The sequence below is a fragment of the Colletotrichum fioriniae genome (genome assembly GCF_027942845.1).
Source record: "Colletotrichum fioriniae strain IMI 355084 chromosome Unknown scaffold_12, whole genome shotgun sequence".
Taxonomy (NCBI): domain Eukaryota; kingdom Fungi; phylum Ascomycota; class Sordariomycetes; order Glomerellales; family Glomerellaceae; genus Colletotrichum; species Colletotrichum fioriniae.
The window spans coordinates 1101015-1124182 of NW_027076848.1; the positions used below are offsets into that span (position 1 = coordinate 1101015).

Genomic DNA, 23168 nt, shown 5'->3' on the forward strand with positions numbered 1-23168 from the left:
GTGGTCCCCCTCTCTTCCCCCTTCCCTTCCCATTCACTCGACCATGTTTCCGTGTGTCCAGCTCCAGCAGCAGGATCAGGGGAGTCTGCCGCCAAATTGCTGCCGCACTACGGAGTAAGCCTCCCTCCCAGGGACACGGCAAATGGACCTGGACACCGACCAAGGCGACTCCGGTGTCGGCATCGGCACCGGTAGCAACGGCAACGGCAATGCCATGGTGAATGGAATTCATCACCCCGGCGTTCGCCGCCATTCCCACTCACACCATAATGGAAGAGGAGGAGTAGGAAGTCTTGGTAATCACAGCCACGGCAATGGAAGCAAACACGGCAACGGCAGTGGAAACGCATCGTCAAGCGGCAACGGAACCGGGAACGGCCGTCACGGCAGCACCAGCAGCACCACCATTCACGTCCACAACGAGAACGGCAATGGGAATGGAAATGGAAACCACAATTCGCAACAGCAGCTGGCATCTCCGCCGCTCACACATCCGTCGAATCCGACCCCTCTGACGGAGGGCGGGAGACGTCGTCGGCACCGCGACAAGGAACGCGTCCGCGTCACCCGCGCCTGCGACAGGTGCAAGAAGCGCAAGATCCGCTGCACAGGCATCCAGCCCTGCGAGTTGTGCATCCGCACCGAGTCCCACTGCACCTACAATGCGTCTTATGCACGGGGTCGTCAGCCGCCCGTGGCCACTCGGGAGGATGTCGCCCGAATGGACCTCGATGGTCTTGATGTCTCCGTGTCGGACCATCCCAACGCTGCTGCTGCTGGTGAAGATGCGTTGATGGGCTCCTCCATCGTCGTGGACGTCTCTGAGCCCGGTGATACTGACCATCAAGACGAGACCATTATGAACGGCACGAGTCTGGCCGTTGTGGGCAGCGTCGGCCCAGGAACCGCTGAGCCTCCCTCCCGGGCATCACCTGAACCTACTCAGACGGATCTCCAAGGCCATTATGTCGGTCCCTCATCGGGTGTCTCTTTTCTGTTGAGAGTCCAGAAGCGCCTTCATCAAGCTGTCTCCTTCTCACAAGCCTCCTCCATCTTCACCTTTGGCGATGCACCGCTCCCAGACTTTGATCCCAGCGGCGCCTTCTGCGTCCTGCTGTCCAAGGAAGAGGCCACGACGCTCTTGAAGAGATACTTTGAGTTCGCCGTGCCAACCCATCGCTTCCTACACCGTCCTACCGTGGAAGGCTGGCTCGAGGAGTTCTACGACACCATGGGTGCCATGAAGAGCCAGGAGGACGCACCGGCCCGGAGAGCCCTGCTATTTATGGTGTTTGCTCAGGCGCAGGAGTACATGGGCACCACACACTCGCGTGAGAACGCAGACGCAAGGTGAGTTTGTCAAGAATACCCCGCGGGGGATACGTCTTCCCTCCCATGTTGTTTTACGCTGTCGCCGTCGTATGTCAATTTCCGTTTCTGCAAGGACTAACACGTGAGAACCAGCGCTCGATACTTCTTGGCTGCAGATCACCAGCTTTCCAAAGAGAGAGGCGCCGTACGCCTGACCAGCGTCCAGGCCCGGCTATGCCAGTGCTTCTGGCTGCTGTCACAGTCTCGCATTAACCATTGCTGGAGCTTATTTGGCACCGCAGGACACCTTGCTCTCGCCATTGGTCTGAACCGCAACAGGCATGCAGACCCGGCAGGGGGATACAACTACATCGAGCTGGAGTGTCGCCGTCGCACGTTTTGGTGCGCTTACAGTCTCGACAACTATCTCAGTGCCGCACTTGGACGTCCCCGAACGTTTCATGATGAGGACATTGATCAGGAACTTCCGTCCTGTTCAGAAGATGCGGATCTTCATGCAGACCACATCACACCCCGTATGGGCCGGGGCCAGTCTCTCATGCTGGCTCCGGTGGCTCATGTCAAGTCAGTGATGCCTTATATTCCCTCTGTCGTTCGTGGTACTGACTTCAGTCAAGACTCTCACGGATAGTGAGCATGATCTTACGTGACCTCTACTCTATACGACCATCGTCGTTCTCAAATAGATGTGCTCTGGCGGCTAAATACTCTCAAAACCTGAAGCATTGGAGGGCCGAAATGTCGCAGTTCTTGGATGACGGCGTGAACACGGCATTGCTCATCCCCATCTTCCAACGACAACGCAACGTGTTGAACTTGGCGTACTGGCATGCCATGATTCTCACACACAGGCCCTTCCTCCTTAGCAACTTTGCCCGATTACAACGAAACGGCAAAAGCCGTCGCAAGAGTGTACCTCACAAGGACCAGACAGAAGAAAGCGTCAACGCCTGTCTCGACGCTGCGATGCACGTTGTCGACACCGTCAACGATCTTATACAGGCAGGGCAGCTATTCCGTGCTTTCTGGGTAAGACCTCATTAACACTCTTTATAAAAACTCCCCTTCTAACTCTAAGTCACCTACAGTTCACTTCCTACTTCGCCTTCTCGGCCGTTGTTGTTCTCTATGTATATACCATCCAGCAACGGACAGCCCCGACAGAGACATGGCAGGCCTACTTCAACGCCGCATATCGCTGCCAGACCCAACTGGCCTCTCTCGCCGACAACGAGTCAACGCTGGCCGCGCGATACTGCCTCGTCCTCGAGGAGCTGAGGACCGAGGCGCTTCGACAGACCGAGCGGCACCAGAGCCCGGCCATCACTCATCAGACGGGGCAAAATGGCGGACAGGTTCCCCGCGCTGCTCTCATTGCTGCCGGGAACGAGGATGTCCAGCCGCAGCATGAGCAGCATCACCTGGCCAACCTCAACTTCCCCGATGTGGGACACGCAGACGAGTTTGTTGGGTTTGATGCGAGCCCGAGCAGCTCTCTGGCTGACATGACGAGCTGGGGCCAATTTGACTCCATGGTATGTAACAATCCCATGCCCCGAGGCACACTCTCCTTGCCAGCGTATTGACATTTGGGTTAGGTCACTTCTGGGTTTGGGGGACTAGAGGCTTTACTCAATGACGACTCGCTACGATTCTAACGACTATTGCTACCAATTTGCTCAAATTTGGATCCGGGCCAACGTGTCAGCTATTTTGTTTGCATCTTGTAATCCCTGCGGCGTCCAGGAATGCACGGAGTTCATACTTTTTCCTCCCCCCTACCATAGTACTTTGTAGTTTAACCTGATGAAATGCTGTCAAAGTCCCAGAACTATGCCTTGTATGTTCATGAAGTACGTTTATACAAGATATTGCTACCTACAAGCAACTGCACAATCTACTGAATAGCCGCTTGGAGGCCCTCGAGAATAGCCAAGACGCCTTCAGCACCCGGGTCCGGCACCTTGCCCCAAGCAGACTCTTCAACGTAAACCGCCCTACCCAGAGAAGCCGCCATACCCTTGGTAGCCTCAACCCCCTTCCTCGCAGCCTCAACCGCATCGCCCACGCTCCCCGAGCTCTCCAACGTCCTCACAAACGGCTCCAGCGCATCAATCAGCGTCCGGTCCCCTTGCCTAGCCGGCGTAGCCTGCTGCAGCGTTTCCAGGGCCCCGATGGCAACCTTTGTCCACGCCTGCAGGTCGAGCACGCCCGCGCTGGCCTTGCGCAGCTCCGAGGCCAGCGCCGCGAAGAAGATGCTGTAGATGGCGCCCGAGGTGCCGTCCATGTTATCTTCGATGACGTTGGTGAGGTCGATGGCCGTGCGGACGGCGTCGTCGCTGACGGAGGACGAGTCGGCGTACTTTTGGACGGCTTTTGCGCCGCGGGCAAGGGTCACGCCGCAGTCGCCGTCGCCTACTTGGGTATCGTGGGCTGTGATTTGGGGTTCGGCGGTATTGATTCTCTTTGCGGCCTCGGAAACGACCTTTTTGAAAGTTTCTACGTTGACTGGATAGACGTAGCGGCTCTAGTCAGCAAACTAGGCACTTCAAGTGCGATCTCAAGGGGTTTGAGACTTACGTTGCACGCCGCTCTTGGTGGCATCCTGAGAATCGTGTCCTGAGTCGCTGCTCTCAGCAAGACGCTGCTTCACGTCTCCGCTGGTCTCATCGCGTGGCGAGTAGGCCCAGCCGATGGCATTTGTGCTGGCGTCAATGTGCTTCAGAATTTCGGGGTTGGCCTTGAGCAGAGTGATGCTGAAGCCGGGTCCGTTAAGACTTGTCATGTAAGTGCCGGAGATGACGCGGGCGAGCTTGATTCCACGGCCACCTACGTGTTGTTAGTCTGGCGTTCCAACCTTGTTCAATCACCTTAATCTTCGACGGCTTTAACTTACTCAGAGCATTCGTGACCTTTGCCGTGATACCACCGAATTCAAGTGGCGAGACACCACCCAGGTTGTTCACCAAAAGAACGACGTCCTTAGCGTCAGAGAAATCGACGTATGCCCTGTCCGAATCGTTGGTATCGAGAAGCTGTGTAAGCATGGCATCAATGAGCTGGGAAAGCTGCGGCCTTGGCTTCAACACCTGACACCCAGGCTCATTATGAATACCCATGCCCAACTCAACCTGGTCCTCAGCCGGCGCCGCAGCAGCCTCCCGACCAGGAATATGAACATGCTCCAACGACGCGCCAACAGTCACCAAGCCCTCCGTCACCGTCTTGCCCAACTTGACCACATCCGCCAGCGAAGCGCCCGTCTCCTTGTATGCCCCCAAGATCTTATGCACGAGCACGGTGCCAGCCAACCCGCGCCGCCCGACCTTGCCGCTCTTCTTGCGGCCGACGGAGACGTCGTCGCCCACAATGAGAACCTCGACGGGCACGCCGAGCTGGGCTTTGGCCTTCTCAGCCGCGAGGTGGAAGTGGAAGACGTCGCCGGTGTAGTTCTTGATAATGAGGAGAATGCCGGCGGGGCTGGCTACGCGGCTGATGCCCGAGAGGATCTGCGCGACGCTGGGGGAGGCAAAGATGGAGCCCGAGACGGCGGCCGTGAGCATGCCGTCGCCGACGAAGCCTGCGTGGGCGGGCTCGTGGCCTGCGCCGCCTCCTGAGAGGAGGGAGACGTGTTTAGGGTCATTTTTTGTGAGCCAGAGTGCTGTTTGTGTCAGGTTAGACTTTGGTTCTGCTCTCTTTCTCGATGCTAGTCGTAACACGACCGGGGATAATGCCTCACTCACTCTTCTTTGACTTGTCCAAGGTCAGGCCAGAACTTTGCAACACCAAGCTCTCGAGGGCATCGAGAACGAGGTCTTCGGCTTCATCGTAGAAGTGTTTCGACATATTGACAAGGCTAAGCGTGAATGATCTTTTTGAAATATCAACATGAAAACGTTTCAATCTTTTTCCAAACGTCTAAGACCTACCGTGGTCTCATGGACATCACTGATAATAAACATCGTTAATTACCCCGCCATAGCAAACACCCTCACCCAGAATCGTCCGACACCCCGCGTCTCTCCCGCGTGTTCCTCCCCTTGGCAGTCCTCCTCCGAATCCCTCCAAGAGCTCAAAGCCCGTGTAGTTCCCGTCAGTCGGATATACTACAATCCCGTCACGAAGCAGACAATGGAACCATGGAAACGACGGACATCCCACCGGCCGGCAGCCTCTCACCGGAGAAGTGGTCCGTGCATCCCGGCCTGTTTGCCGTTGTTGCTTTTCCGTGTCCCCTCACCCTGTGTAAGTGGCTTTTCCGTCCCGGTTGTCTCGGCACGCCCAACTTGTGACCTTGCCGCCGCGCTGGCTGGGCCGCTGGGCCACTGGAGAAGGGACAGACGGCTGGCTGCGTGGTGCATGCCTCGCCACTGTGAGGGGTGGGAAAGGTACGGCAGTGTGGTATAGTGGTGATACGGTAACACAGTAATAGGAAAAAGAGGGCTGGAATGGAGGGTACGGTAGGCGATCGTGCCCAGTGGACGGACGGAACTGCTAGAGAAGAGAAACACGGCCTGTTCGTACATGGATATGGTTGCGGGTGTGATCTGGACGGGACTAGTTTGAATCGATGGATGATTAAGATAATAGGCTTTCCAGACCTTTTCTAAAAGAAGACCTTATATCACTGCTCACTGGCGGATGAATTAATCAAGTACTTGTCTTGACAGATGTGAATAATCTTATCAAGCGGTGTACTCGCTCAAAGTCAAGCTTCCTTCGTTCCTTTTTTCCACACATCTTTGATCACCTTACTTGTTGCTTATCCCCATCCATCACCACCGCCCAAATAGGGGCGTCCTCTTCAACATGGCTATCCACACGGAAGGGGTGATTCCGCGGTCAATTCTTACGTCAGAGAAGCCCACTGTCGAGATCGTGGAGACTGTCAAGCCTATTGAGCTCAAGACCGTTACCGACTTGCTACTGAAGCGCGTGGAGGAAGCACCAGATGTCGATGTCTTAGCCTACCCCGCTACGGCGCGTGGCAGAGACGACTATGTCAACTACACAGCCAAGGACCTCGATCGCTTCGCCGATGAGGCTGCGCGCAAGTATGCCCAGGCCGGCCTTCTCCCAGAGGTATATATCTAGACTCACTGCGAGGTGTTCTCTCACTGAGCAGCCTCCGTATTGATGTAAAGGAACACTCAGACTAACAACCACCAGAACCCCTCATCAAACCAAGCAGAGGTTGTTGCCCTCCTAGCAAACTCAGACATCAACTATGTCGTCTCCATGTTCGCCCTCTCAAGGATGGGCTTCGCAGTGCTCTACCTCTCAACACGTCTCTCCCCAGAGGCCTACGCCAACCTCCTCAAGAAGACAAACTGCAGCAGAATCGTCATCTCGGAGCGGTACAGCGACATGGCCGCCCAGATCAACGCCGAGTCTTCCATCACCACGTTCAGTATTCTCGACAAGGCCGACTACGACCTGCCGACTCCCTCAGGCGACCGCTTCCCCGTCTTCACGCACCCGGACGCCGGCAAGCGCATCTCCTTCATCGTGCACTCGTCCGGCTCGACCGGTTTGCCCAAGCCCATCTTCCAGACGCACGCGGCGTGCATTTCGAACTACTCTAGCGGCATCCCCTACCGCGCTTTTCTGACCCTGCCGCTTTTCCACAACCACGGAATCTCGACACTGTTCCGTGCCATTATTGCCGGTCACAGGATTGCCATCTATAATGCCAACTTGCCCCTTTCGGGAACCACGCTGGTCAAGGCTATGAACGCCACGGAGCCCGGCAGCCTGCACTGCGTGCCCTATGCCCTGAAACTTCTCGCCGAGACTGATGGAGGTATCGAGGCGCTGCATAGACTCAAGCTTGTGTTGTACGGTGGCAGCAGTTGCCCCGATGACTTGGGTGATCGACTCGTTGAGGCGGGTGTATACCTCGTCGGGCACTATGGAGCGTAAGTTGCCCATATTCCCAGCCCGCATGATTACCCATAACTGACTTTTACACAGCACCGAGATGGGCCAGCTCATGACCTCGTTCCGCGAGCCCGGGGACAAATACTGGAACTATATGCGGCCCTTGGCTTCTGCCAAGCCGTGGCTGCGTATGATTCCCATCGCAGGCGACGTCCACGAGTGCGTCGTTCTCGACGGTCTTCCCTCAAAAGTCATGTCCAACTCGGACGACCCGGCTCCCAACTCTTACCGCACCCGCGACACTTTTGTTCCTCACCCCACGATCCCAGATGCCTGGAGGTACCTCGGCCGTCTCGATGACCGCGTAACCCTGGTGAACGGCGAAAAGGTCCTACCCATACCCTACGAGAACCACATTCGTGAGCATGAACTAGTCCAGGAGGTCGTCGTCTTTGGCGTCGACAAGTCCATCCCCGGCCTCATCATCATCCCTAGCGAGAACGCGAAAGATCTCTCAAAGGCCGATATCCTCAAGGCCCTAAGCCCCGTCATCGAAGAAGCCAACGCCAGAGCCGAAGCCTTTGGTCGCATCTCTCCAGAGATGATTGAAGTGGTAGACATTGGCACAGAGTATCCTCGCACCGACAAGGGCACCGTCATCCGCGCCGCCTTCTACAAGCAATTCGCAGACCTCATCGAGGATGTCTACAGACGCTTTGAGGCGCCCAAAGACGACGTAGCCGGCGGCGAGCTCCTGACCCTCGACCTACCGCAGCTCCAAGACTACCTCCTCAACCTCTTCCGCTCGACGCTAGGCTTCTCTAAGGTCGAAAAGGACACCGACTTCTTTGAGGCCGGTGTCGACAGTCTCCAAGCCAGCACCGCGCGCGGCCACATCCAGCGCGGCGTCGACCTCGGCGGCAAGAGTTTAGGCCAGAACGTCGTCTTTGAGTACCCCAACGTCCTCTCTCTTTCGAAGCACGTCTACGCACTCCGCACGGGCGAGTCCGTCGACGCAGAGGACGAGATCGAGGTGATGAAGAAGCTCATTGCAAAGTACTCTGACTTTTCCGAGCGCACGCCGGGCACCATCACACCCGAAGGCGAGACCGTCGTCCTCACAGGCGCAACGGGCTCCCTCGGCGCACACCTCCTCGCCCAAGTCGTGCGCCAACCCTATGTGAAAGCAGTCTACTGTCTCGCGCGCGCCGCCTCCCCCGAAGAAGCCGAGTCCCGCGTCCTCGCCTCCCTGGCCCCCAAGGGCCTCAGCCTCTCCGAAGCAGACAAGGCGAAAGTGCGCTACCTCCCGACGAACCTCGGTCTCCCGGACCTAGGCCTTCCCGCCGACGCCGCCGCCGAGCTCCGCCGGTCCATGACGACGGTGATCCACTCGGCCTGGGCCGTCAACTTCAACCTCGGCGTCGCGAGCTTCGAGGCGCAGCACATTCGCGGCGTGCATAACCTGCTCAACTTTTGCCTGGCCACCGAGACGGTCGCGCCCGCAAGGTTGTTCTTCTGCTCGTCCATCTCGGCGGCTGCCGGCACGCCTATTCCCGCGAGGGTGAAGGAGACGTACGTTGAGAATTTGGAGCATGCGCAGAACATGGGCTATGCGCGGTCCAAGGTCGTCACGGAGCACATTGTCAAAGCTGCGGCGACCAAGACGGGTATGACGGCGAGGGTCCTAAGATTGGGTCAGATTGTGGGCGATTCTGAGGGTGGCGTGTGGAATCAGACAGAGGCTATCCCGTTGATGATTCGCAGCGCGAAGGTGATTAAGGCATTGCCTGCCCTTGAAGAGGTGAGTTTCCCCCTTCCTAGATGACGAGAGATCATGCGAAATGAACCAAGTGCTAACCGAGAATACCCTGCAGACCCCCTCATGGATGCCAGCAGACAAAATGGCCCTCGCCGTCCTCGAGCTCGCGCGCCTCACTGGCCCACGCTGTACATCCTGCGGTGCACCACCCTCCTCCCCCGACGACGCGGACCTAGACCTCGTCTACCAGGTCCAGAACCCGCGCCTGTTCCACTGGACCTTCGACTTCCTGCGCGCCCTACGCGACGCGGGACTCGAGTTCCAGATCGTCTCGCAGCGCGAGTGGGTGCGCCGCCTCCGCGAGTCCGACCCGGACCCGGAGCGGAACCCGACGTACAAGCTGCTGGGCTTCTTTGAGGATAAGTACGACAACGACAGGCCCGGTCGTCAGGGTCTCGTGTTCGAGACGGAGCGGACGGGCCAGAGGAGCGCTGCTGTCGGGGACGGGTGGGATGTCGTTGGGAGCGGGCTTGTTGAGAGGATGGTGAGGTGGATGGAGACGCAGTGGTGATGCGGGAGGGGGTGATATACCATATGTGGACTCATTGTTGGCGTTTGGCATATTGTCATAAAGCTTTTGAGATGTTTTGCTTTTTTCCTGGATATCATGACCATAAGAGAAATTGCATTTTATATGTTCCGTTCAAATCTGCGCCGAGCTATCAACATGATGTTTGGGATCTATACATCGATTGAAGATTTTATAATGAGGCATTATTTGAGTTTACACAAACATTTCAATGAAATGCCCCGAGAAGAAAAGAGTTCAGCATTGCAAGCTTTACCCCAAGAAGATCTTTAGGGACGGTGCGACTGGTCGGTAGCTCTCAGAGACTCGTAAGTTCTCAAGGCCGGCCGTCGAAGTAAGACACATTCTTCCCATAAGCGGTGCCGGTCATAATGAACCTCTCTCGCAGAAAGGTCTTGGAACGGATTCCCAGCCATTGGGCGCCACAAATAGCGACAAGGCGCATGCAAGTCTGTTCGGACATCCGAAAGCCACATCACGAACCTCGAAATATTCAAAGGCCATTTTCAATTCCCATCTACTCCTTGGTTTTCTCCCTCTCACATTACGTCTTCACTTCTGATAAACGATAGACACCGATAGATCGTTATAAGCCATGCATATCCCTAGACTCGCGGCCCTGGGTGCAGCCCTCACAACGGCGGTCAAAGCCTTCACCCCGCTCAACATCACGGCGCTCTCCACCCGCAACGGCTACTCCGTCATCGAATGCTGGCAACTTACCTCCGTCCCCGTCGAAGCCCGCGCGGCTCTCAACTATGCCGTCGGCGGCGACCTGACGCGGGCAGAGTGGTCCATCATCCAGCCCAGGACGACAGTGGGAGAGGCCTGGGCGCCGGCTGTGCAGTGAGCCTTCTTCTTTCATGTCATGCATCTCTCTCTCTCTCTCTCTCTGTGTGTGTTTGTGTGTGTGTAGCTAGCTACCTTACGCGTATGGGAGGAAGTTCCTTGTTCATGAGACGACCGAGCTTCATTTCCATCTTTTTGTTTTTTTTCTGTTGAGCTGTTCTTCGAAACTTGATGGACAAGGAACAAGGAAGACTCGAACTGTATAGCCTGACGTCAACTTTTCTCGTTATAGGAAACTCGCAACTAACTTGATCCCCGCCACCCCCAGGTTGACAGTCATCCTCAACGGCCTAATCCGCATCACATCGCCAGCACCGCCAAGGAACGCGTCGCAGGCCACGCCGTCGCCCTCGTCACCAGGAGGCAGCAGTGGCGACGACGCATCAGCACGTCCGGCGCAGACGACGGCGTACATCCAGCCGGGCACGGTATCCTCGTCGCTCGTCATCGCGGCGGACTTGAAGAACGCGAGCGTGCACGCGGGGCACTTTACCGAGTTCCCCGGCGACGAGCCGACGGTGCTGGTGCAGGTGCCGTTTGCCGGGGACGCGGCGCCGGAGCATGTTGTTCTGGGAGATGGGCCGTGTGGGAAGGGGAGTTGGGGCGTTGCGATGGGCGGTGGCATCTGACCGATGACTATAGAAAGAATGGCTCATGTTTGCTTGTGATAATGGTGATGACCCGTGTCGTCAACTGAGTAACTACTTATGACTATGTATGCAGCTTATGATCCGTCCCGAGGTCTTTTCGGACCAGCGGCACGCCTTCTTGAGATGACCGTTTTAGAGCGGGAGAAGTGAGCGCTATCCAAATGAACAATGTCATGGCGCGAGAAATCAGAGGCTCACGTTGGCCGACAATGAGACCGGGACTGGGACAGGTTTGCAGAGGATGTGCAGGAAAACGTAATGGGCCCAGGAAGCATGAACTCGGCCTGAGCCTAATATTGGGCACCACGAGTGAGGCGTCAGGGAAGGGAAACTCGGATTTGAGCTGATTTAGGCTCGCGGCTTTTGAGTCCTAGCCATTGGTGCCTTGGTGCTTTACTTGGATCGCCGCTTGGTCGTGTTCGTGGACCGTGTGAGTGATGCATTAACGATGGCAAAAAAGTCATCCGAATTTTCCCAGCTTACAGACGACGGCGCGGCCGTTCAGAGTGTGTGTTCACTTCACACGGAATTGCGATCGTCTTGGCCTGCCGGGACATCCGCTGTTAGTAAACGGGCGTACGGCACGCTGACATGAACCTAGAGATGGATTATTTCGGACAAGGAAATTCATCACTTGCTTGCGTCATGTTTTGTCCCTTCATCGGTCTTATTCGGGGCACTTTGGCAGTTTGTCCATCAGGTATGGGATCAACCGATCATGGTATGTGAGTGATGGCGTGGACAGGTGATTTGGTGAAGGCTTCTGCCTCGGGGGCTGGATACAACGGCACGGCTGAGACAATAGCAATGGCCGAGGTCCCTTTCTGCGTCGCAAAGTTCGAACACAGCTCCCTCTCACTCACTCTGTGCTGCGGTGTGACGGGGACTGACGGCCAGACCGTGAATCTGTGCGACTGTGCTATTCAGGGTCGACCGTCGAAAACAGAGGGACACAGCGCGAACATTCTCTTTCATTTTCCGTGCGTCCAGCAGAGAAACGTGGATGGCCGAAGAGCAGACGAAATCATGGAGGAAAGAAATCAAATGCCCAGGCAACAGCACCAGAACCTCGGGATGTGACAGGTACGTGACACACGCCTCGCAGGCTGTATCCGTAGCCTCCGTCCATCTCGCAGCACGGCAAGCACGGGTGATCTCGTGGCCTGCCGGGCGTAGCAGTGCAGACTCACTGCAGCATTTCCGCAAGGTAACATTGGTGGTCAGCAACAAGAAACATTTCAATACCTATTCACAGTATAGCCTGTATGAGAAGATCTCGGCAGTGGACGGGAAAGGGAGGGGCCTAAAATCCCACGATTTGATAATCTATCCGCACTTTATCCTTCTCATTCCCGCCCCGCACGGGGAGGATAGGGTGCTGACAGCGATCATCCCGGTACAGGTCCACGGCGTGCTGAAAGAGGCATGCGGACCCGGCTGAGAGCCTTGGAGGGTGGGATCGGGAGGGGGAAGGGAAAGATTGATCTCATCGGCGGGGGTCGGATGGGGGTCAGATAGGTCAAGTAGGGCAGACTTCGGACTCTAGACTCTACTGGAGCAGTAGGGCCAGTTCCACTGGAATGTGGAAAAAGCAACTCCAGAACGGGAGGCATATCGGCAGCCTGTGATTATGGCGTCGTCAATGTCTTTGCGGTGCGCTGGTGACACGCAGCCTTGGCAGCCACATGCTGTTGGTAATACTTTGAATCGCCAGAGCACACAGGAGCAGCAGCACAGTAGTTAGTGGCAGCAGCAGTAGGAATCAGCGACAGCCAGTCGGAAATAGATCGCATGTCTCAAGACGGCAGGGCCAGGCGGCTGTGAAGTCTGGCTGGCCCGGCCTGGTTCGCGTAAGGCCGTTCAAGCCCAGTCTGGCCAGTCCAGCCCCAGTCGCAGTGAGCGTGACCTCGTGGGCTCGTGGATCATTGCCAGTTCTGGGACTGGTGGCTTCGTGAAGGAAAGTGACTGAAGCCTGGATGGGTGTGTGTGGTCGATCGTAGGTGGCTGTGGTCCCGCGCTGGCGAACCCGTACGGAGTTGGAGGGTCGGACGAAGAACGGAATCCAACGACCTGATTCAGATTGTAGGTTTGGATTTCCCCGTGTGATGATTGGTGCTGACCAGACCGTTTGGAAACAGTGCAGTTGGATGATAGATTGTTAATAAGGTTGGTCGGCATGGATATAGCTTCAACGTGCGGTGGCTGAGCAAAGCTGCGTGGGTTCACGGAGGACTCATGCAATCCTCCCATCGCATTATTGAGGCTTGCCTGAAAGCTTCGCCCTCGTGTGAGGTTTCTCTTGTAAGTATTTGGTCCCAGACAGATGAGGATGAGTGCCTGTCGTATCTCAGGCGCGCGAGATAGACGGCAATCTACCCATGCATCCATCCATCGATGATGAGATGGGATGGATGGATGGATGGATTCATGTACGCGAGAAGCGAATCGCTGCCCATGGGGTCGGGTATGTACGATGACCGCTGGGTGACCTCGTCCTGGGTCGGCACGTCGGGTCGCAGCAGGCGGCATACAGGTTGACGCGGTAGGCGATGATTGGGCTGGTGTGAATCAGGGACGATGCGACGGCGTCCAATCCAAGGGTCAATTGACTCCTGGAGTGGTGTGGTAGCAGAAGCCAAAGATGCGTGTGAGTGATGTGTGAGGGTGTGAGTGAATGCGTGTGTGAATGGAGGATGAGTTTAACATGTGAAAAGGAGATCAGGGACTGCCTGTCTCACTCTCAACCACAGAGCAGAGCCATCAACTGCGCCGCGAATGACAAGGCAGCTGAATCCTGCAACGGAAATGGCACTCCCGTCCAATAATGTGAGGCTTTGGTAACGTGGTGATGGTCCCCTCGTCCGTCAAGAGACGCGCTCCAGTGTCGAGATCAAGCTGGGAATGAATGACACTTGTGCTAGCTACCGTAGTCTCACACCAGCTTTGCCTCTGCAGCTGCTACGCGCATTCACTCATGTGACTATTTCCTTGACATCCAATGTTCCTCCTCTGTATGGTTCTGAGCAATGGCCATGTTGTTTTGGCTTGTGATACGTGATCCTCGCGATACCACCTCGTCGTCTCGTGAAGGCTACATAATACCAAAGTAAGAGGTGCTCATATTGCCTTTTACGGAGAGACGCATGATGATGGGGGTGGATAAAAGACAATCCCTCATAGTTCATTCGTTCATGCTCACTGGCATCGAACTCACTCACTCTCATTAAGCATTTATCATTACAACATTTGACCAAGAGATCAGCCCTAATCAAGCCCTCCTTCGCAGGAGATTTAGCAATATTCTGCCCCTCCTTCACGAAAATCCCTAGGAAAGCAGAACCAACCCAAAAAGGAGGGGTGAAAGCGCAACACAGTGACACACACACAACGTTCGACTCATTCTTCCACTCCGCACACACACCAGTGACACCACTTGCTCCGCCAAACTCCATGCCTGGACCTTGCCCAGCGCTCTAGCGACATCGGCGGTTGTGCGGGAAGAATCCCAGTGAGGGGCCGCCGTGGGAACTCTTGACTTTCTTGACAGGGGAGGGAGGAACCTTGCCGCCCTGCACCGCCAACCCACAGCGTCTCGCCTTGACGCTCTTTTTGCAATCGTTCTTAGCCGTGAATGCGCGCTCAACCAACCGACTCAAGCCCAGAGAGAGTCGAGACGCTGTACGCAAGGTACCGAGAGTCAAAACATCGTGCTCGTCACTGTCAGTCTGTCAGGAGTGAACGAGCTAGCGGGTGGACCGAAACGTCAGAAGAAACGAAGCGAGACGGTTCGCTGGTTTTAATTAATACAAACAAAACATTCATAGTCGCGCCAACCGAGGACTGACGCCCCAGCTTTTTCAGCTCTCAGCTCTTTCATTGTTCAGTAACAATCGTACTCAAAGAAAAAGAGCCGAAGCTCATGCCGGCCGGAGTGGCCTCGTTCTCAGGTAGAGAAAGGGTACGGTATGCTCACTGATGTGACTTGATGACATTCAAGGCCCGCCATCCCGTTCCCGCCCGTCAATTCACGCAGCAGAGTGAAGCTAGAGAAGCATCGCCGCCGTCCTACTGTGTTAGTCGCCGCGACTTGAACTCTCGGGCTGCTCTCCGGCCGCATCAAGCTCCCAAGTCGTCTCTTCAATAGTGTGAATGAGCTAGCCCTCATTTCATCTCCACGAGCCGTCGAACAGCGCATCAAAGGTGGAGAGACATCAACACCACGCCGCCGGGCCATCCTCGTCTCGCAGCTTTTCCGTCAGGCCTTTGAATGCTCTCTCAGTCACACACACACACACACACAAACACACACACAAACATGCATTCAATACACACTCTATCAGCGACTACAGTTCTCATCTCATCTTCAATCACTCGCTTTTCTCGCATCATCCATTTCCCCTCAATCTCATCATACCGATTCTCAACTCTGCCCATCTCATCCCACATATGTCCACTCGTGCGTCACCGCTACTCCGACTGGGAGGCTTAGGAGGCTTTTGGTAACCACCCCTCTCGGACGTTGTCGAGCTTTTCCTGCAACAATATCAGCACCTTACGCAATCCAGGCTCTACAACCCTTCCCCTGTGCCAGGGACCCATCCCGCGATCCGCCGCCTCGCATGTGCAGTCTCTCACTTGCACGCAACCACGCGCATGAAGCCCATCATAGGTACATAGCAAAACACACAATAATTGAGGGCCGACTCTACGGTCTTGAACTGTTCCTCTTACGGATAAAGGCCGAGTACAGTCCAGCAAAAGGGTACCTACGCTACACATTACACGAACCATGACACACAAGCACACACCAGACGCCCCTCTCAGCCTCTCTTAGTCTTCTCTCCTTTCACCCCAAAAGAACGTTAGCTGCATGAACAGAGACGTGCCGCAACGCAACTTGAGACGACAACGTGAAAGATCAACGCGAATCCTCTATCCGTAAAGCGCAAAACGCCTCCCGCCAGCAGCGGGCGAGAGGGCAAAATTCACCACCACCTGCATGCTCAAAGTGGATATCCTGTGCCTCTTCAAGTCTCTTGTGTTACTGTTTTGCTTCCCAAAGTGCCCACTCACTGTGACTCGCCTCCCCCATCTTTATCATCTCCACCGTATTGCATCAAGAAGCCTGGAGGGCAACACAACGCCCAGAGGTTCTAGACTCGACTCGACTCCAGTCCGGCGCCGGTGGCTCGCCCTCAACGCTGCTTCTTCTAAACCGCCCAAGTTAGCACTTAGGTACCGCTCTCTCTCATCTCATCCCAAAGAAGCGGTTTTTATCGCTGGGATTATCTTTTAGCGTGTAGCGCATCGCCGGGCGACTACATCATCGTCTCAAGTTTCGAAACTCTGCGACACGAAAGGCCCTTTTCCCTTTTCCTTCCTGTCCTTTGGCCTCTGCCCCTCCCCCTCTTCTCTGTAGTTTGTGTACAGGCTCCTACCCTCCTCGGATTTCTCCCGCTCTCTTGTCAAAGGACAAACCTGCGTCTGAACAATAAGTCGATCGGGACCTGGTGCCGGCAAAAACTGTGCAAAGGCCCTGCAGAGTCGAACTTCTTCGGCCGCTTCTCACTTCCAATTCCCGATATATCACCGCGCCACTTTATTTCTGCTCGTTCATCTTCGATCTGTGTTTCCCTGCCTGGTTTACTCACGCAACTTGTCTCTTACACTTGTGTGGTCTTGAGACATGCGAATTGAGACAGCGTTGGGACCTCGGGATCTAGAACTTGGAGCTTCTTGACATCGGCGGCTTGTCGTCTCATCAATAAGTTACAACCGCCCTTCGCCCACCTGGCCACTTGCTGCACCTGCAGCCTGTCTACTACCCCCCTTCCCGTCCCGCAGCAGCACACGACTTTGGACTTCACCCCCCTCCTCCTCGTCTGATCTCTGGCCGCCGGCTTGTCCTGCTGCTCTTCAGACCGTTCAGTCAGGACTCAGTAGTGTCCCGTACGCGGTCTCTGCATTACCTCCCTCTCATTCTCTCTGCCCCGTTGATCCCAGGACGGCTACTTGTCGCCCTATAAACCTTCCCAGCCATCTACAAGAATTACATCCCTCACCCCTTCCTACGCGTCTCCGCTGCCAGGCCCAGCACACATTTTCCGACCTTGACAAGACGGGATAGACATTGGCATTGTTCAATCGTCGCAGTGGGCTTCCCGCATGAACCAACCTTTCACAACAAGCACCACCCCTAACCCACCGACGCCAACGAGAAAGACAAAAAAGCCAATCCGTACCGGGGGATAACCTCGCAGCTCATCCCGGCAGGCATAGCAGCAGCCACATCATCAACCCACGCATAACCGGCGATCAACCCAACCAAACACCTCCAAGCTTCTTTCTCGAGGCGGTGTCTGTACCTACATATTACGCCCGCCCTCCGCCGTCTGTCTCTCTCCGGACGACCCCCCTTCCACCGTCACCCCACGCTGCAAAGTCCTAGCGGGCAACGAAGAAGAAAGAATATCAACAACAGTCTCATTATCAGAAGCAAGACTGAGAAGAGAGAGAGGGCTTTGGTCAAACCAGCAGCTGCCAACGCCGCCCGCCTCCATACACCACAGATACCTACATCGATCGATACATCCCACATCCCCCTCCATTCCTCAGCAAGACATCCCAGGTCCCAGCTGCAGCACCACGAGACCCCATCGGCGCCTCACCGCAACATCCTGACCCAATCACGACCCTCTAGCCCGCCCACGACGACAACTCCCCTGCCACCCTCGACCGGGGTCTATCAAACCCAGCAGCACCAGGACCTCACGATCACCACACAAAATAGGCCCTGTACCCGTTCTCGATTCGCAATAGTTGCATCGTCCACTTCTGGCCCTGTAAGGACCTGCATCTCCCGCCTTTCAAAACAACAACACTTCCCTTCTTATCCTGTACTGCGTAACCAAAAAGGGCCACAAACAGGGGGTTTCAACGAGACAAACTGTCGAACCAGTACGCCAACGAGTCCACTCCGACACTTTTGTCGTCAGATCAACAGGAACCTAGATACGGGGGACCCTCATCGGAGGGGTCTAGGTTTTTTTCTCTCCTTTCGTTTATTGACCGCAACTTCACACACAATCGAATGCTCCGTTCAAATCTCGCTCCTCATCTCCGCCTTTTTCTCTCATCATCTCGTCAACTGGGGTTTATTTAATACGATAAACATCCTCCCCTCCCCCCTCCCCAGTGTCCCTGGGAGGCCTTTCCGCAAGCGAGATTCATCCCCTCGACTCGACGTCTTTACCTTCGCAGCTTGAAGCTTGGTTTCTGAAAGCTCGCTGGTCGGCATCGCGTTTCTTCCAACTCGTCACAGAAGTACAATAAGCGCAACCACCTCCGCTATCGCATCTCTTCCTTCGCCTGTGCTCGATCAAGTGAGGAGGGAAATCATCCAATGGCTTCATGACGAGGAATTCACTTTCTATCGTTCCGAGTTCTATTATACAAAAACATCATATACACCTTTAGTCACAAACCATTTTCAAACCCCGCCTGAAGCTTTCGTGTGAGAGTATCTACTCGTTGGACTCTTTTCACCGGCAAAACGCACAAACGCACACAAACACATATTCACACATTCATCAAGACAACAAAAACCACAAAACATGTCTCGCCTCTCACCCTTCCCCTCCGACATGACCTTCCGGACCGAGTCCCGCGCCAGCGTCGCCGCCTCCGACACGACGTACTACACCTGCGCCTACCAAAGCTTCCACGACGTAGAGCTCTACGCCCCCAGCTCCCCGCCCTCAAAGACCCCCGTCCCCGCCCCGACCTCGGCCCCGATTCGAGCCCCCGGCGCCGGCCCCTTCACACTACCACCACTTCCCGTCACCGCACCCGCAACACCACAAGGACAAGGAACCCGAACCCGCCGAGATGCGTCGTCAAGACTCGGGCTACGAGTCCTGCCCCCGCGGTCCTCCTTCTCCAACCCCCGCCGCTCATCAACAGCCTCCTCCTCCCAGTCATCCTCTAACCCAGGCACCAACACGGCCGCCGTCCCCCGCTCCCGCGGCCGCCCGACGGTTCGCCGCGCAGCAAAGACGAGCCCGTACCCGGCAACAACGGCACGCACCAGCGGGAGCAGCCTCTACCATCCCCAACAACGCCCACACGCCCAACCCCAAGCGACCTTCTTCCACTTCCCAGCGCACCCAACAGACGTCGAACTCGCCGCCCGTCGGCCCTCGCGCCGTGGTGGCGCCGGTGACGATCTCGAGCTCGACCAGCGCCAGCTCCTCCTCTCCTCGCCGGGCAGTCACTCCCACCCCCAGCATCAGCGGGACAGCCAGGAATGCACCGAGCTTGCGCCCCCGCTGCCGCCACAGGCGACGCACTACTGGACCAGCGACCGCACGCGGAGGCTCGAGTACGCCGCTATTGACGCCGCGAGGACGGGCGTCAAGGGGTGGATGAAGAGGCACCTCGTGCCGGACTGCTTTGTGCCCAAGGAGAAGCACGTTGCGTTCGACGATGACACGGGTAGCGTGCGGCGGTACAGGCTGGAGCTTGATGAGGATATGCCGTGTGAGAAGGGGTGCGGTGGGCGAAAGAGGGGTTGGTTTGGGTGGACTCGCTCCAAGACGGCTTGAGCACTTGACCTCCCCCTTTTCTGTGGCTTGATTTCACGTTACGTCCCTTTTTTGTGTTCTGCTGGTGTTGATTGTCTGAGATTTTGGTATCGGATTCATGGATTGGAAAGGGGATGGGAATTGCATTGACATCATTGAGTCGGCGCGGCATTTGCACAAGCGGCTGGGCAAGGGCTGCATTGGCGTTTTATACCCAGCATTTGGTATCGTTGGATTCTCCGTCATACTTCTGTTTCGCCTCTTTTCTTTATTGCATAATCTTGTTTTTAATGTTTTATTGTTCCGGCTGTGGAGATTTCCTCGGACACAAGGGATGAAGACACGGAGAGAGTTGAAAGTTCGAGTATCAGAATGGCATAGCGACACATAGATGATAGACGACGACACGATACTTGGAAGTTTGGAGAGAAGCGAGTCAGAGAAACAAACGTCTTTTTGAGGACTACAGGTACTCGTATACAGACTGATAGTTATTTACACATGTAGTCTCCAAGAGATTCAATTATATACACACATACATGCCTACATCATACCATCCTTTTTGACGATGTCATCGACCGCCAGTATCATCAGCCATGCCCATATGTGTATCTTTGAGGCTCTGTTCATCTGATCTTCCTATCGAACTGCCATCTGATGTTGTGATGGATGGTGTCGATGTCTTCCAGCCTACTGCAACACCACCAAATCTCTGCATACACCGCTAGTCCCCGAGACCCATTTGCCAAAAAGCCCACATGAGCCTATCTTTCTGCGGACTCGAAAAAACCCGGTGTCCTCCCGCCCGTCCGGATCCGGAACACATTAGGCGGTCCGGACCGGATAAGCCGCCATTCCGGGCAAAAGAAGCGGTGAAGATTTGAGTTATCACGACCCGCTTTGGAAGCTTCGCTAGGAATCTTGCGGCTCTTCCCCGGGGTCGGGGGTAGTATCAATAGGGGTTAGCCGAGATTCATTCCAGTCTCTACTAAAACGGTGACTCCGGTGATGACCGGAGCCGACTAGGGGTCTGTAGGCATGGCATCCGACTTCAGACTTGAGAATGCAGAGGTTGGCGGTGTTACGGGTACACGCTTTGCTTGAGGCTGAAGTCAACCAACTCTTGTTTCCCGTCGATCTTCAATAGTGTCACACTGAGCTGCCATCTACTGATCCATCTACTGGTCCATCTCTCGTCATCCAAACACATCAACGACTTCACCGCTAATCCATGTCCCAGCCACATCAGTCCTGCCAGAAGGCATCGCAGTCGCAACGCCAATCCTCTCTGCACAGAGACTCAAGGACTATTCAACCTCCCAACCTCGTCCCGGAATCCAACCTCCAAAGTCAAGATACCCTCACCTCCCGGCCTTGATGCACTCAATCACGGCAAGGTGCCGCCACGGTCCTTGACCCGTGGACACGCTCTTGATCGCGAGGCCCGCCCTCCCGAGAATGTCGGTCCAGCACTCAAGCGACCGCTGCTTGCCGCCAAAAGTGAGCATCATGAAGTCGAGCATCGTGGAGGTGTAGTGTGGCGGGTTCCCCATGACGTCTTCCTGGATCAGGAGCCGGCTGTCCTCCGCCATAGCCTCGGCGATGATGCGGAGCATGTTGACGCCCAGATCGTCGCCGTAGTTGTGTAGACACCGGCGGATCCAGTACGTCAGGGCACCTTGAAATTGTTGCACGATCAGCCATCAGCCCGGAAACCCCTTGCGACGGAAGGAAAAATGCATCTGGCTTCACCAAGTGATGAACCAGCAACATCTCGACAGAGAAAATATGCTCTCACCTTTAACAGGCTGTTCCTTATGGAAATCAATAACCTGCTTCTGCACCAACCTCATATCCTCATCATCAAGCTTCCTCACAGCCTCCACCACCTCAGCACGATCCTGCAACACACACCTCTCCAACGGAAGCCCAGGGTTCTCGCGATGGATCGCCTTGATAGACTGGCCTCGCCCCGCGCCGACATCGACAAACAGCGGCCGGTCACTCGCGTTCTCGCGAGCGTACTCGACAACCCACCCAAAGTCATAGATGCCCGAAATGGGCATCTTCTCCTCAATCGGGCCCATGGCGCGCAGGAACCGCTGCATCCGCGGCGGGTCGTGCTGCAGCATCTCGTACCAACCGTACTCTGGCACGCCGTACGCGTACGTGCCGGGGACGTTGTTGAGCGTCTGCGGTTCCTTGCGGCCGTACTTTTCAAAGTAGGCGGGCATGTGGACGTACGGTACCAGGCCGTTTTCCCATCTGTGTTAGGGTGTTAGTAAGGCGTTTCGGGGGCGGTGATGATTGAGGGGGTGGGCAGGGAGAGAACAGACGCCATGCCGACGATTTGACCCGCTGGGTGACCGTCGATGTAAATACGAGAGCGCTTGGTGTGCGCGACGGAGTCGTCGCCAACTTGTTGGAGGATGCCCATTGATGTCAGCACACCACCAGTTCGTCCTGAACAAGTGTTAGCAAAGACTCCCGATAGCTTGGTTTGGCCCTGGGGCAGTGCATCTCAGACTTACGGATCAGAGATACATCGGCGTCAACCTTCTTGGCCAGTTCACCGTATGAGATACTACCCTCGGATGGGATGTGATCATAGACCTTCCATTCCCAAAAGAGCCGGTTCGCGCCCAGCTGCGCGACCTGCGCCGTGGCATCGAACCACTCATCGCCGGGGTCCTTGACGGCATTGATGAGCTTATTCGCCGCATCGATGATGCGCCGCCGTTGGCCCTTGTCCAAGTCACCTCCGGACGGTCCGGGACTCGTAATGAAGCTCTGGAGGGCCGCGTTGACTTCTTCCGTCGCTGCCGCGGCCTCCTCCCGGATCTGAGCGCCCATGTCGCCGGTCATTTTCGGTGTGTGGGACCCTGCGAAGCAAACAGAGCCGAAGCAAACAGAGTTCTACCGGCGCGGGATGTGCACGACCGTGTTACACGAGGGATGCGATTACGTTCCCTTTTTCGAACGAGGTATGTGGGTTCCGCTGCAGGTTTGCAGATCAACGGTCTGATTGCATGGGATAGAAAGTTTGACTACGCCGCACGAGAAACCGGGCACACGGGATTTGACAGGCGTCGCGTTGTTGGAGAATGTGTACTTGACGGAATGTGGGTGAGATGGGATGATGAACTGTGCTGCCCAGTGACAAGTCAAGCGCACGCAAAGTTTCGGCAAAGGATATTGAGATCGGAGAGGGGAGCAATGACTTGAGGGGAGAGGGAAAAGCGCGAAAAGAGAACTTCTGGTCTCCATTTCCCTTCTGATGCGCCTCAAGTTCCCAGGCTTCTCCTCACCCGATGCGGTGATGCTACCCTCAGGGATGGACGGTAACTGGATGCGGCAGCTCGGTGTGGTGTCTCAACCCACGTCGGTGAAAACGTCCCGCGCTCGTCTTAGTCCTACATATTTCCGCATGGGTTGGGGACACATTCCTCGAAGGATCGGAGGGGTTTCTACCGGCTAGCCAATGGCACAAACGCAGCTACTGTCGAGCTAAAGCAGCACAACCAGTT

The 23168-nt window shown here is 55.8% G+C and overlaps 6 protein-coding genes across 6 annotated transcripts; 4 read left to right on the forward strand and 2 right to left on the reverse strand.

The window, feature by feature from the left end:
- Positions 1-142: 142 nt before the first annotated feature.
- On the forward strand, positions 143-2955 carry N0V96_009525 (uncharacterized protein; the record flags this gene model as incomplete). Its single annotated transcript, XM_065758666.1, has 5 exons — positions 143-1350; positions 1465-1896; positions 2199-2361; positions 2421-2867; positions 2911-2955. 5 exons carry the CDS (start codon positions 143-145, stop codon positions 2953-2955), a joined length of 2295 nt encoding a protein of 764 aa, XP_065612731.1.
- Positions 2956-3229: 274 nt separating this feature from the next.
- Positions 3230-5178, reverse strand: N0V96_009526 (uncharacterized protein; the record flags this gene model as incomplete). The annotated part of the gene is made up of 4 exons (XM_065758667.1): positions 3230-3840; positions 3913-4161; positions 4229-4993; positions 5076-5178. The coding sequence occupies 4 exons, from the start codon at positions 5176-5178 to the stop codon at positions 3230-3232; spliced, it is 1728 nt and encodes a 575-aa protein (XP_065612732.1).
- A 963-nt stretch (positions 5179-6141) lies between these two features.
- On the forward strand, positions 6142-9542 carry N0V96_009527 (uncharacterized protein; the record flags this gene model as incomplete). Its single annotated transcript, XM_053190199.1, has 4 exons — positions 6142-6414; positions 6502-7250; positions 7306-9013; positions 9087-9542. The coding sequence occupies 4 exons, from the start codon at positions 6142-6144 to the stop codon at positions 9540-9542; spliced, it is 3186 nt and encodes a 1061-aa protein (XP_053052129.1).
- Positions 9543-10155: 613 nt separating this feature from the next.
- N0V96_009528 (uncharacterized protein) lies at positions 10156-11038 on the forward strand (the record flags this gene model as incomplete). Its single annotated transcript, XM_053190200.1, has 2 exons — positions 10156-10406; positions 10642-11038. The coding sequence occupies 2 exons, from the start codon at positions 10156-10158 to the stop codon at positions 11036-11038; spliced, it is 648 nt and encodes a 215-aa protein (XP_053052130.1).
- A 7634-nt stretch (positions 11039-18672) lies between these two features.
- Positions 18673-19662, forward strand: N0V96_009529 (uncharacterized protein; the record flags this gene model as incomplete). Its single annotated transcript, XM_053190201.2, has 1 exon — positions 18673-19662. The coding sequence occupies one exon, from the start codon at positions 18673-18675 to the stop codon at positions 19660-19662; it is 990 nt and encodes a 329-aa protein (XP_053052131.2).
- A 1340-nt stretch (positions 19663-21002) lies between these two features.
- N0V96_009530 (uncharacterized protein) lies at positions 21003-22506 on the reverse strand (the record flags this gene model as incomplete). Its single annotated transcript, XM_053190202.1, has 4 exons — positions 21003-21319; positions 21440-21906; positions 21978-22104; positions 22173-22506. 4 exons carry the CDS (start codon positions 22504-22506, stop codon positions 21003-21005), a joined length of 1245 nt encoding a protein of 414 aa, XP_053052132.1.
- Positions 22507-23168: the final 662 nt, after the last annotated feature.